Source organism: Nesoenas mayeri, assembly GCF_963082525.1.
Source record: "Nesoenas mayeri genome assembly, chromosome: 17".
NCBI classification, from domain to species: domain Eukaryota; kingdom Metazoa; phylum Chordata; class Aves; order Columbiformes; family Columbidae; genus Nesoenas; species Nesoenas mayeri.
Window position 1 is genome coordinate 9,772,480 of NC_137565.1, and position 13,097 is coordinate 9,785,576.

The 13,097-nt window shown below is 43.4% G+C and overlaps 1 protein-coding gene across 1 annotated transcript in view; it reads right to left on the bottom strand.

Moving 5' to 3' along the window:
• Nucleotides 1-13,097, bottom strand: part of SFI1 (SFI1 centrin binding protein) — a gene marked incomplete at its 5' end in the record, with an annotated part of 28,287 nt that overhangs the window by 496 nt on the left and 14,694 nt on the right. Inside the window, 18 exons of the mRNA XM_080354985.1 lie at nt 32-168; nt 702-804; nt 1,507-1,630; nt 2,370-2,517; nt 3,205-3,460; nt 4,578-4,673; nt 5,637-5,770; nt 6,629-6,769; nt 7,144-7,218; nt 7,506-7,580; nt 7,989-8,149; nt 8,633-8,729; nt 9,237-9,339; nt 10,002-10,078; nt 10,446-10,541; nt 11,315-11,390; nt 11,629-11,807; nt 12,676-12,757. Coding sequence (XP_080211111.1) covers nt 61-168; nt 702-804; nt 1,507-1,630; nt 2,370-2,517; nt 3,205-3,460; nt 4,578-4,673; nt 5,637-5,770; nt 6,629-6,769; nt 7,144-7,218; nt 7,506-7,580; nt 7,989-8,149; nt 8,633-8,729; nt 9,237-9,339; nt 10,002-10,078; nt 10,446-10,541; nt 11,315-11,390; nt 11,629-11,807; nt 12,676-12,757 — 2,131 coding nt within the window. The 3' untranslated portion in view covers nt 32-60. The remainder of the gene's footprint in view (nt 1-31; nt 169-701; nt 805-1,506; nt 1,631-2,369; nt 2,518-3,204; nt 3,461-4,577; nt 4,674-5,636; nt 5,771-6,628; nt 6,770-7,143; nt 7,219-7,505; nt 7,581-7,988; nt 8,150-8,632; nt 8,730-9,236; nt 9,340-10,001; nt 10,079-10,445; nt 10,542-11,314; nt 11,391-11,628; nt 11,808-12,675; nt 12,758-13,097) is intronic.

The window sequence follows — 13,097 nt, forward strand, 5'->3', positions numbered from 1 at the left end:
TCTCATGGTATGAAAGGGCAAAAAATCCTACCTGTGAGCTGGAAAACTGGTTCAGATGCATTATACATCCAGAGCAATCTGGATATCACGCAGACGGGCAAGCAGGTTCTGCACATGTTGTCTGTCTTTTGGCTGTGCTTTGGTGAGAGTGTTGATCCTCACCTGCAACTGAAAGTGAAGACGAATGCATAAGCTGCTTGTACAGCAAGACAGCATTTAGTTTTTCTGACAGAAGAAGAATGAACAAGCTCCAGCAGCCCTTATATTATCCCACATAAGAGCCATTAAGTGACAGGATCGTGTCACTCACTGGCGAGCTTTAGCAGTAACAGTGCGGTACGCACACATGTAGGAACCTGGAGACTGAGCAACGCCCATGCAGTGGGTCTAGCGTAGCTACACTGTCCTGAGAAATGACAGAAGAAAATTTGAGATTAAATCTACTAAAGCCTGCCATGTAGCTTGGAAATCGCCTTAGAAAGGTCTATCGCAGCTGAAGTTAAATTTCTGAACAAACAGGAAGGTACATCTATGCAGCAGTCTGTTCTGCTCCACAGCCCGTTTCTGATTACAAGTTTCCCTTCTCTTAGCATTTTAATAACACCTTGCTGTACAATTCCTCACAACTACCATCAGCCTTCAGGCTAAGTGCATAGCACAGTGATAATCACTTAAGTAACTTCAATTTGTTATTTACGCACCTGATCCAATTCTTCCTGAACTCCTTGCACGCTGTCTTCATCCTCTGCTTGTGTGCTCGTTTCTAGCCACTTCTGTAGAATCTCTGCCTGCTGCTGACAGGACCTGATAAAATGGATTAGAAGGGTTCTTATCCCAATTAGGAGCTCAACAGTCTAAGCCAACTTAGAGCTGCAATTGATACTTGCAATAAGACCCAATATTTTGTCTCAAACCAGCGAACAATAAAAAGTCTTTAAAAAAAATGCTGGAAAGCAGAGAAATCTCTCTGAAAGCTGTTGCCTCCATTCCTGGGTCCTAGTTCCTGACTTCTTCCTTTCCTGACAGTTGAATCCCCTCCAAGTCCCATTTCCTCTTAAGCATTTTTGTAAATGTCTTCTTGTTCTAGCAGAGAAGTTGTCAAACCCCAGCCATGTAATTTTTTTAATTGACAGTTAGAAAAGCAAAGTCTTCACTCCTCATGGTAAAAGAACTGAGAGCTAAATTTCAGCTGCTTTGCCAAGTTCATTTGTACTGCCTTCAGATTACACCCAATGATACCTTTGTCATTCTTTTCTACAATTGCTGCCAAAGGTATAATTAAACCACTGGCTGACTACAAAAGAAGTTGCTCATGTACTCTCTCCCACGTGGAGTAAACTCTTAAAAGGAGAAAAATCAACATCTCTAGAACTTTTCTATTTCATTCACAGTTCTGCTGTGGACAGATGATTGGTTATTTTCAAAGTAGACACATTTAAAAAAAACCAAAACAGTACTGAGTTGACAGCATGAAGAAAGTCTGGCTAAAGGGGCTTTGCAACATACTTGAGTTCTTGCTTCCTGCTGAAGTAGTACTGCATCTGCTGTTGGATGTGTTGCAGTTCAACTTCCAGCCTTCTCTCTAATATCATTTCTTCTCTGGAACTGTGCTTCCTTTCTTCCCCTTCAGCTGAATGGAAGATAAAGTCACAAGCAATGGAAGTAGAGCAAACTGATGCTGTTTCTACTTATCAAGGAAAGTCAGGTTAGTAGACAGGACACACAGAACCCTCCTGAGTCCTCTTCACCCATCCTGTCACCCTGTGACATGTACCTATTCACTCAAAAGATCAGGCGCAGTGAGAGGGCAGGAGTGCCAACAGCATTAAAAGCTCCCAGTTCAAACATACAAAAAAGATAAGAAGTGCTCTAGTGAGTGGTTTAGTACTACAAATGTTATTTTAGTCTATTCATGATTTAGTGCTTTACATCCACTCTAGGAGTAAATAGTAAGTCTGGTCCCATGGAACGCAAACTTCATGCCCTTATGTCATGAAAAACCACCTTCCAAGGTGCTCAGACACCACCCATCCCCTTTACAACCATAGCGTGAGTGTGGAGAAGACTGAAAGAACCTTATTGGGCGAGTTCTGCTGTACCTCCAGCTGCCGTACACAAATGCCCCAGCACTTGAGCACCTTCTCGCTAAAAGCAGCTGACCCCTCGCAGTTCCCATCCTGCAATCCCTACAACAGGGTGTTCTTTACCCCCTGACTCAGCACAGTCCACGGAACGACTGACATTCCGCACCTCCTGATGCAGGCGTACAAGAGCGCTTTGTCTCCCTTACGTTTTGTGGAGTTGACTTGTAGTCACGTGTGTATTGGGCGAGGTTGTGCAACTGCTACAGTTTAGATCTGAGGACCCACCTGCAGTTTGGTGACTCCATTTTCTCAATGAGTCTTCAGATGATGGAAAATGTGGACGCAAGTTTGGTTGCAACTTCTTCTCCACAGGGTCCTGTTGAGGGTCTTGGGAATGGGCTCCTTTGTGACTGCTCACACGCTGAGCTCCTCTCTACAAGGTCAGAATTATACTGTTTTTTTCCTCAAAGGGTTTTCTTGAGTAAGCCCAGCAAGCAGGATGCACCCAACCTACTAAACCCTACTCAGACATCCCCTGTAGTTGCAGAGCCCCTCTCATAAAATACCACAGACAAAGCAGAGCTCAAGAAATGGGCTCTTATTTCTAGCATGAAGATATTTCAGCAAAATTAACGCCTCACATTTTGTGTGGAATAGAGGAGTTTAAAATGCAAGCACCTACTTGCTGGTTAAGTGAATTTCCATTTTTGAGACACAGCCACTGCTACTAAACTGAGTTACTCTTAAATCCCTGTAATCTCGTTTACAAACTGTAACTGCTCTGAACTCTCGAAGGAGCAGCACTCTCCAGTCAATTGCTAGGAAAAACATCCTGCTAGGAAGGATGCAAGACCAGGAAAAAGGTATGAATTACAGTACACCACACACGTGGGTTGGTCAGCCTGTGAAATGTTGCTTCAAACTGGTGGTAAACAGTTCTTGGGCGGTCACAGCCAGTTAGTCTGGTTGGCTTTTAAGCTGACAACTAGAACAAGAAATGAATGGCCCAATCACCAGACAGGCAGGCTAGAGGAGCCACAGGAAAAACCTGCAATAAGCAGCCTGAACATTGACAGTAGCTCAGTGAGCACACGGGTTTTTCCTTCAGCGATACACTCACCATTTCCACTCCAACTTCCATTTGGGGCATGAAGGATAAAGGAGACCGTAGCTCTGGCCTCTGAACAGCACGGTGCACATTGCGTGGCGGTACAGACGGGAGAGCAGCACGTATGAGAGATGGATAGGGATGGGTGGCATTTCCTGTTTGAGGCAGACATTTACAGGTGATTTCTTCCCTTTGAGGCACTGGCATTAAGTTCCCTGTCTGTGCAGAACATTTTTTCACAGATGTTTGCTGAAAGGGCACCTCTGATCTGTAAAGGAAGATGGAGAACATCTCTGTACATCTCTTGTCCTTTGTAGCAAAAAAAGGGGCAAATCTTGTTACTCCCTTACATATAACTTTCCACTTAGCTTTTTTACTACGTAGGGGAAACCCCAATTAAAAAACAGAAATAGAGAAAAACACCACAATGGTTTAAAAAAAAAGGCAGCAAAGCAAGGTTTTCATTACTTGTACCTGCCCTACTCCAAATCCCCCACATTGATCCAGGCTGAATTCTCTTTAGAGCTAAGAATTCAACCCATTAACAAAATCCAGCCTTATTTTGGCTTGGGGACAAGAGAAGGAGTGGAGCAGAAGCAGAAGTCTCAGATAGGTTTTGACAGGAAACGGAAAGATATTTCTCTTCTCTAAAGCTAATTATAGAACAGTTTCACAAAAGTTCAGTCTAAACATCTGCTTGAAAGCAAGTTCAGCTTCTATAGCAAGAGGAGTTTCAGCTCACTCACTTTCAGGACTAAGAAATGATATCATAACTAAAACAAGTACAGACCACTCAAGACAGTGAAACCACCGCTTAGTTGAACAATTTTATGATTTGGGGCAAGTAAAAATATAAAGTAGCTCCTTTTAGAGCAGTAAAGTTGATTCAGCAAGACAAAGACAAATATTTAGTTCTGGCTCTGCATTATCAGAATAGTTAATGATTGCCCAGTAGATTAGTTAAATCCAAATACAAACCTGTTGTGGAGTAAATATAATCTGTGAGCCAAAAAACATCCTGCACAACTCAAACTTCTGAGTTTATGTGGCAAGACTGACAGAAAAGGGAACTTATTAACTAAGCCTATTAATTTTGGAAATAAGTGATGTGCCTTATCTTTCCCTCAAAATATCTCACTAACGAAACAAAGGCCTTGGTTGCTATTTAATTAACTTGAAAGTTCTGTTATTTTTGTCTCCTTCCTGTATGAAATCTAAAGTTTTTAAGGTCACCATGGCCTTTTGATAGTATAGAGCAATGCACAGTCCCAAAATTACTGAATGTTCTGTATTATGAAGGTAAGGGGATTTGAGGGAATAAGCATAGCCTAAGGTGCACGGTAAATCACCCTCTTTTCCTCTACTTTTAAATATAGATTTTCTACCTAGTAAAAGGAGATATCAGCCGTTCCTTGCTTTCCAGAGATTCCAGAAGGAAGTCAGGCCTCCATGGTGGTAACCTTGCTCGTCGAATAGCATTTCTGAAAAGAACAAACAGAACCAATAATGCCCCAAGGTTCATGATTATTTTAAATTGGCATAAGCTGGGATTGCAGCTAAAGAACCAGTCCTATTCCTCCATTCATCCCTGCTCTGCAACATTCCCCTTACATGCAATAATAATATTTAAAGGTTAAATTTTGACCGCTATTAATGTCACAACCTGGTTCACCATATGAATGATTGTGCCAACATGAGGAGTAGTGAAAGGGACAGAACTGAACAAGATAGAACTACTTCTTTTGGCAGCACATCCTAGCTTAAAGAAATGTGAAACTCTAGTCTTATTTCCCTGTAAGGCTCCTGTCCTCGACTGAGAATCTCCATGGAAGATTCTTCCTTGCAATTGCCCCATGATCAGAAAGAATTTATTAAGGAATAAATTCCCCCAGGGAACCCCAGGGGGAGATGAAAGTTCAGTTTCTACACAGCCGGGATTCTTGATGTTTATTATTTCATCAGACCCTATATGTGACTCCAGTGAAAAAAATAAGAGCTTCAGTGACAGCTCTAGGTCACTTGGGCAAGATAAGCTCTCATGGTGGTAAAAGTCACATCACATGCATCTTTCAAATGTTTTGGTGTGTAACTGTTATTATGACAAATGACCAACTTTTCATTAATTTGTAGTTGTATATTGAGAAATCCATAGTGGGAAAGTATATAGCTGAGCCAATTCTACCCATTGCTGACATGCAAGTCACAAATTCCTTTACTATTTGTGGGCTGATGTATGCATTGTGTAGTAGCTCTTGTGTAACTCTGCAACACCAGCCACATGATGCAAGATCAGAGGAGGAGTTACAGAAACTGCATGGAACTAGCAGTCATCCGTGTGAAAACTTGGAAATACAAACATGAGAGACATGGACAGACAGACTACATGCACGCCAAACTACATACATGCCAGAGAAACACAAAAGGGACCAGAACTTTACACTCACAGATCACTGAGAACTGAGTCCCCATCAGCAAGGTGAAATGGCAGATAACTGCGTTTTGAAAGCCATGGCTCTTCCTCTGCTGAATGTCCTCTTGTCTCAGGCCTAACATCAGGCATTTTACATGTCACTTGCTTCTTCAGAGGAGGCAGAAAAGAACAAGGCATATTTAATTTCTTGGAGAGAGCTTTCTGTTTCCACAGCATGGCACAACGATACACTGACTGCTGAAGGTGGTAGGTTGCCTGCCAATACAGGGATAGAACTAGAGAAGCAACACCACACCACCCAGGGAGCAGAACACCGCAGAAAGGAACCGACATTTCTGATGACCTCACAGCCATACCAGCTCTCTAAGCTAAATCAGCAGGTCCACTGTGGTAACATTTGGGTAAAGAGAATTAACTGGGTACTTCTGCAGTAAGACAGGCTGCACATTAGCAAATGGAACAATTAGTGTCTTGAAAACCTGGGAAAGCTGCCCGGGAGCAGGAAGAGAGCAATCAACGCAGGCATCCCTATCTTCCCCTCCACACACAGGTATGGGCTAGTACTCAAAGGCAGAAGTGACACAAGCCCACATTTTAAGGTGTAAGTGGTGCTAAAAGTAAGATAGGATTAGACACAGTCTCTAATTCTTCATTCTAGCATAGAATTTAGAGATCAGACTCTAGCCACATGCAAAGGTTTCATCCAGCAATATTGCCTGTGGCAGGAACTGGACAGTTTTGAAATAGTTTAATTAAGGAAGGATCCCAGTTAGCAACACAAATCTGAAGTGCTCTAGTCTCAGCTGAATGAAAGGACAGGGTGCTTTGCTTTGAACCACAGGCAAAAATGTCAGATCCAAACAGGAGCTGAGATGTAGGGCTCCAACATACACCCACCCACAACCACACACAGAGTAAGTCAGAGCAGATCAGTCCTGGATGTATCTGAGCAATCACTTGGCTCTTTCACCTGCAGCTGGTGCTGGGCTTGCAGCTGTTCCCCACCTGTTTCGTGTCACTGGTGGCTTTCCAGACCGGGGTTACACCTTCTCTCAGAGAAATAGTGTGGTCAACTCCTGTAGCTTTTTCAGTGTGATCTTTCTTCTGCTGTTGTCCCTTGGCAAATCTAAACCAAGCATCAAATACCTACAACATGAACAACAGACAGATGCGCAGGTTACAAAGACAGGTTCTGGGCCAGGGACTCCCCCTGCAGACAGGAACACTTTCCCTTCCACTGGATAGGAATAGGCAGAGCTACAGCAACAGCAGGACACTACTACAAGGACAAAGGGACAGGGATTTAAGTCAGCTGAGGCTGGATGGGGAAAAAAACGTGCAAATTTTTTAATCAGATAAGAGGATTTAGGGACAGTTTTCCAGCATCCTAAAATAACATCTAGCACCCCAAAGATTAAAGGAAACAGGTATTCAGTGTGCACTCTGCTGATTGCAATCAAATCTGCAATGATCTGCATATGCAAATTCACTTGTCTGCCCCAATCCCTGCACACCCTTACCTTCCTCTGCAATGACAGGGACCAGTGCCACAATGCTTGCACTGTCTTCTGCTGTTCCCATCGCTGCTGCAACAGCTATCAGGGAAAAAATTGCAGAGCAACCAGGTTAGGAGTTTACATGTCCCACCCCAGAAACGCTAGCCAGAGCATCACCCAAAGAGGAAGTGCTGGTGGAGCCACAGCACAATAACCTGCTCAGTTCACACACTATCTGGCAAGGTGTCTCTTGTGCTAGTGGAACCACAAATCCAGAAGATGTTTAAATAAGTTTCTGTGGTACTCAGGTGTAAATGGAATACGAAGGAGAAGAAGGGATAAGGATCAGCCAGGAGCTAGACACCTGCCAGGGGACAACTCCTTACCCGTGCCTTCCAGCAAGAGAAGGAAGCAGAGCAAAGTCTGTGAGTCATTAGCTGCTCTCCTTTTCTCTGCAGTAGCTGTAAGGCAACAAAAACAGTGAGTCACTTGCAGACAAACCCCAGCTTCTCTGAGCCAGTGATACCACAACGGGTACCAAACAGCCTTCATCACCTTCCCTTTGTTCTGTTAAGGCAATATCTAAGTGCCCTGTGGTGTAACCCCATTTGCAGATATCTACAAGCCCTACAAGGATTTCATTAAATGATCCCACACATGGCAAGCCCAGCTTGTTATCTCTTGTGAAATCTGTTAGTTCTATAAAAGCTTCTTTGGGCAAGACACGGGCATGTTCCTTCCCCCGACAGTGTCCTGCTCCTCCTCAGCCAAGACCACCATTCCTCTCATCGGGGAACAGGGTCTGTTCCTCCACACCCACAGCTTCCCACCCTGTGTCACCAGCTGGGGAGGCTGCTGATCCTTCTCACCATTTTGCCAAGGCACCACTGATGATACTTCTTCCATTTCACCAGGTACTTCTGGAGCAGGTGTTGCTGGTGGTGCTGCACTGCCCTGTGCTGCTGAGCCCTCAGCACCAGACACTCCCAAGTTAATTTCTTCCAGTGAAGAAACAGGGTCTGTAAATGCACTGTTAGGAGAAGATAAATTAACTAATGTACCAAAAAGAAGTATTAATCTCAGACAAAATGATGAGCTGCTCTTCCAGACTGTTTTAGCAATACTTAATAGTAACAATACTCAACACTGACAGTACTCAGCACTAGGAAGAAGGATTGTGAAACATTTCAGGTAACGGACAGCGAGCCATGACCTGCAAGTCCTCCCTGCTGCCATCAACACTCTTTATAATCTTTAGGGGGTGATTTGCCCTCTTTGTACTTCAGAGTCCTCATGTCAAGAATGTGGCTGGTACCATGAAAATGCTTGCAGATTTTGAGGGCCTTTCTGTCATTTCCCATTCTATGGGGACAACCTTTGTAAGCTTAACAGACCATCCAGTTACTTCACCTGTACAGATGACACAAATGACTGCCCTACTAAGCCATGTCTTTCTAAGGATCATACACAGATAACTATATCTTTTGAGAGCTTCCTGTCTCCAGCAGCTCACCTGTCTCCAGGTGTTTCCTGGCCTCCATCACAGCTGTCATCTTCTGCTGACGGTAATACCCCTGTAGCGAGGCAGCGCATCTCCATTGCAGCAACACCTGAAGAGATAATGCAAACCAGATAGAGGACACAGGCTGACACCGCAGCGTTCTTTGGAAGGGAAGTGATGCACTCCACACTCCCGTCACCATGACCACTTCCCTCTCAGTTTTTATATAAGGCTCAGCAAAAGAGTGCAAATTTCCTACAAATTAAACACAGCAGTATTTCAGAGGGCACCCCAGGTATTTTTCAAGGCATTTGTCCTTCCCGTCCCTCTGTCCACCCACCCACCTTCACCCCCCAGGTAATACTACTATGCTCTATCACACTACTGTTTTTCCCTTCCTCCTAGGAAATGGAGAGAAAGAAAGGAAGAGGAAAAACCATGAGCTCACTCAGAGACAGTTTCAAAGACGCATGTAAAAAGATGGCACTCCCGCTTTTTAGACCCTTCTTAGTAGTGACTCTTAGGCAAAGTTTTTAGTCCTTTGAATTGCATTACCTGACCCCTCCCTGAACTCGCATTGGTATTTAGACCTTGGTATCTGCTGTACAGACCCCACCTTTGACAGGATTGCTCTCCTGTAGTGCTCCTCTGCACAAGTAGTTGCCTTGGCTTCACACCTAAGAGCAAGGGCATTTTCTCTCCACATACACAGAACCTGTCTGAAAGTTATATGAAAAATTTAAAAGCAAACAAAAAAACATTAAGGATGATTCTCACTTGTTCCACTCGGTACCTTCCCACTCACTGGGGAACCAAAATCAGCTGCCTTTGTAAACTCAGTCTTACAAATCAACCTCTGCACCTTCAGAACTCTGCTGAAGAGAGGGCGGTACAAAAACAGAACACCCCCTTAAATCTTGTCTCTTTGGCTGAGTCAGTGAGGCTCTGTAAGTGAGTCAAGTTGTATAGCATAGAAACGAAGGAGGTAGTTGAAACTAGAGCAACTACATCCAACACAAAGTAATATTATCTTTTAATTGCTCTCCTCACTATAAAGCAAAATATCCTTTACATCTCCCTCAGGCTGCTTTAATTTCATGGCAGTCAGAATCCACGCACTGCAGGGAATGATACAGTTTGCTGTCTGGGGTCTCTCATAGGACTAAACACAGATTTAAAATGTTAAAGCAAACCAGACAGCAATCCAGGACAAGGCTGACTTTGTAGCTAGATGACCTGCACAGAAATGGCAATGCATAGCAAAGTCAGTTCCCAGCATTGAACACTCACAAATTTACATAGGTGGCAGTGAAAGAATATGAGTAATTTGACTGCAGCGCAGTCACCTGTCTCTCAGGCTGCACGAGGAACACAGGCTTACCGCAGCAGCAGCCTAGTGTGCCGTTGCTCCTTTTCAGCTACTTGGTATAGAATGCACTGTACGTTATGTTGGTAACTCTGCAAGAAAAGCAGTGAAAGGTAAAATTTCCCTCAAATATCAAGGAGACATCTGGAAACTCTTAGTAGCAGCAGTACAGTGTAAGAAAAAACAGGTTACAGCCGCTGAAATCAAATGCTGTTTTTCAAGTTGAACAGTCATTACACACTAGTTAACGCCCGTCAAAGCCACAAGACTACATTGGTTCTTTTGCTCCAAAAGCACTGCCAGAGCTTATACAACCCTATCTACAACAGCCTCTGTTCTACCTCGCACACTTGGTGTGTAAGCGCCTGGAGTGAAACAGCGTGGCAGCTCTCCCGTTCTCACTAAAACACTTCAGCACATACTGACAAGTCTCAGAGAGAAGCGGACATTATCTCCTACCTTCCAAGCTGCCAAGGTCTTGCCCAGTAATGTTTGCTGGTAGTGCACATCTGCTTGCACCAACTTCCTCCATTTCTCACGCTGATGATTCACATACTATAAGGAGGGAGGAAAAAAGAAGAGGAAAAATAATTATATGTACATGCTGGAGGAGAAACAGGCAACAGCAGAGAGCAGAGCAAAAGACCATTTGCAGTCTCTGGGGAAACATCAATCTTTTATATTGCTATGACAGGTTCTCACTCAAACTGGTGCTGCACTCTGCTATTCCTCCAAAAGGCCCAGTTGGGGCTTTTTTTTTCCCCACTCTTTTTAGGAATCCTGCGGTGCAGTTCACTCAAGTTAACAGTTCCAGACCAATGGACTAGTGTCAACTCTAAAATTTCTCATAGATTCTCGAGACACGCTGCAAGGCACATTTGGGACATCGTGTCGTGGCAAGAAAAAGGCCCAGCATGAAAGTGAAATGTCATTTGATAGGACCTGCTGTGACCTGTACACAACTACAGACCATACACCACGGCCTTGCTGCAAACTTCTAACTGCCGTAAAGTTTGAGAAGGACAAACACAGTACTGCCTAGGGACAACGTCATCACACTAATTCTGGTTACATTCCCAAATAAATCTCCTAAACTATAGTCCCATTCTCACTACGCCTGGACAAGTGAATGAGAACTCAAATATCTCTCCTCCCTACATAAATTCTGTTCCACCTGCATTGAACTGGTTTTATCCACCTGCAAAGGGAAGAGAGCTTAGGAATGACTAGTGTTTAAAATAAACAATTTAATTTCTAGTCATATGGGTACAAGCAATCAGAACACAACAAAAAGGATTCAAGCTCTTCTTCATCTGTTAATCTCTCACCTCCCTCCACTTGTTCCAAGACTCCTGCAGACACTTTGAATAGTGAAATCTTGAAGCTTGCATCTCCTTGAGCCTCCTACAAGAAAAATAATGTAATTATTTCTCCTGCAATGCAATCCATGTTAATGAACCCCTCTAGCACAGGCAGGAGTCCACACTTGCTATTTTCACTATGTTATTTACTGAAAGACAAACCAGTAGATTCCAAAACACAAATAAGGAGTCAGAAGCACTGTGAACTAAATGCTGCTTTGTCAAGAATAGGCCACCACGGGGCCAATCCAAATAATTCTCAGTTAAAAAAACCTTCTTACTCTGTTTCTCTCTCCTGAGTATTTTTCTTCCACAGACAAAAAGCCTTTAGCAGCAGCAGGTTACTGTAGTGATCTCTTGCACGAACCAAGCTCTCTTGCTCCTCCAAACGCACAGCTGTTTTTCTACGCCACAAGCACCAGGAACAACGCAATAGTTGCCTTTCAAAATGAAGTACAGCCTATAGTGAAAAGAATGTGGCAATGAATTCATGATACAGGCCAGTTACAAACAACAGAAGACAGCTCCTTAAAGATGACATGCACAGAACTGTCCAGTGTTCAGTTTCCCCTTCTCACACTGAACAGCAACGGACACAAAAGCCCCTTTGCTGCGAGTTTATGTGAACATGTTCTACAGGTACCTACATGCATGTGGATGGAGAAACTGTTAGCAGGAAACAGCAGGCCAGAGAGAGGAAAAACACAAGCTGATAAGTAGCATGTGAAAGACTCCCAAGAATCAATAAGCTCCAGAAACCAGTTGCAAGACCTGATAATCTCAGAACACCAGGACTCAGCCATATCTGCACAAGGCCACCCGCGCACGGTACCATCGAGCTGTGTGAGTTGCACTACATAAAAGGCAGCAGTGGTTGCTGTATATAAAGACTATAGGATTATATACGCATCTTAGGAAATTAAGGATCCCTAGAGGTTTTTCTGGTCACTCACCTAGAAGCACCTAGTTTGTCAGTTCAACCCTGTACTACTTAAACAGGCTGGGTTCAGCTCTTTATTAATATTGTCTCAACCAGGTAACTATGAAACCACGAGGGAAAGAGCACATACAATCAGTGAGCTGTGTGAATAGTTATCCTATAATAATAGTTATTCTCTAATAATAACAGCTTTTCATGAACAGTTTAACTCAAAAAAGGTGATTTGTAAGTATTGGTTGTAATCCGTTTCCCCACCTTGACCGTCCCACTAGGGAAAAGGGAATTTACACCACCTGAGTCCATCTCATGCTCACTGATATTCACAGACAGTGGCTAAGAAATCCTCCCCTCTGTCCTAAGCAAGGCCAGGTACAAGATTTACATTTACCCTCTTCTCTCCCATTTGGTATTCCTGCTGCTTGCGTGCCTTCAGCAGCCACGTGTCAAATACCTGTTTCATCAACACTCTCCTGCAAGCAAAAAGGGAGAATGTCAGCACAGGAGAGAGTTTCTTCAGAGAAGAGACTGATTTTATGAACATCATAAGACCAATCCATCTAGAGTTTAGTTACTTGATTGTTTCAAATCATGAAAGCCTTCTTTGGAAATCAGGCAGCTGTACATCCTCATTATTCTCTGAGTTAAAAAACAGACAATTTGTCCCCTGAAATCTTAACCAGAATACATGAAACAAGATTTATGAAATTTCTGAAGTTAATGGAACTCCCTGCTTTCATTCAGATCATTCAAAAGATTGTTCTGACTTCTGACCAATTGATTCTATTTATAAATACAGACAAAGGAAAAATT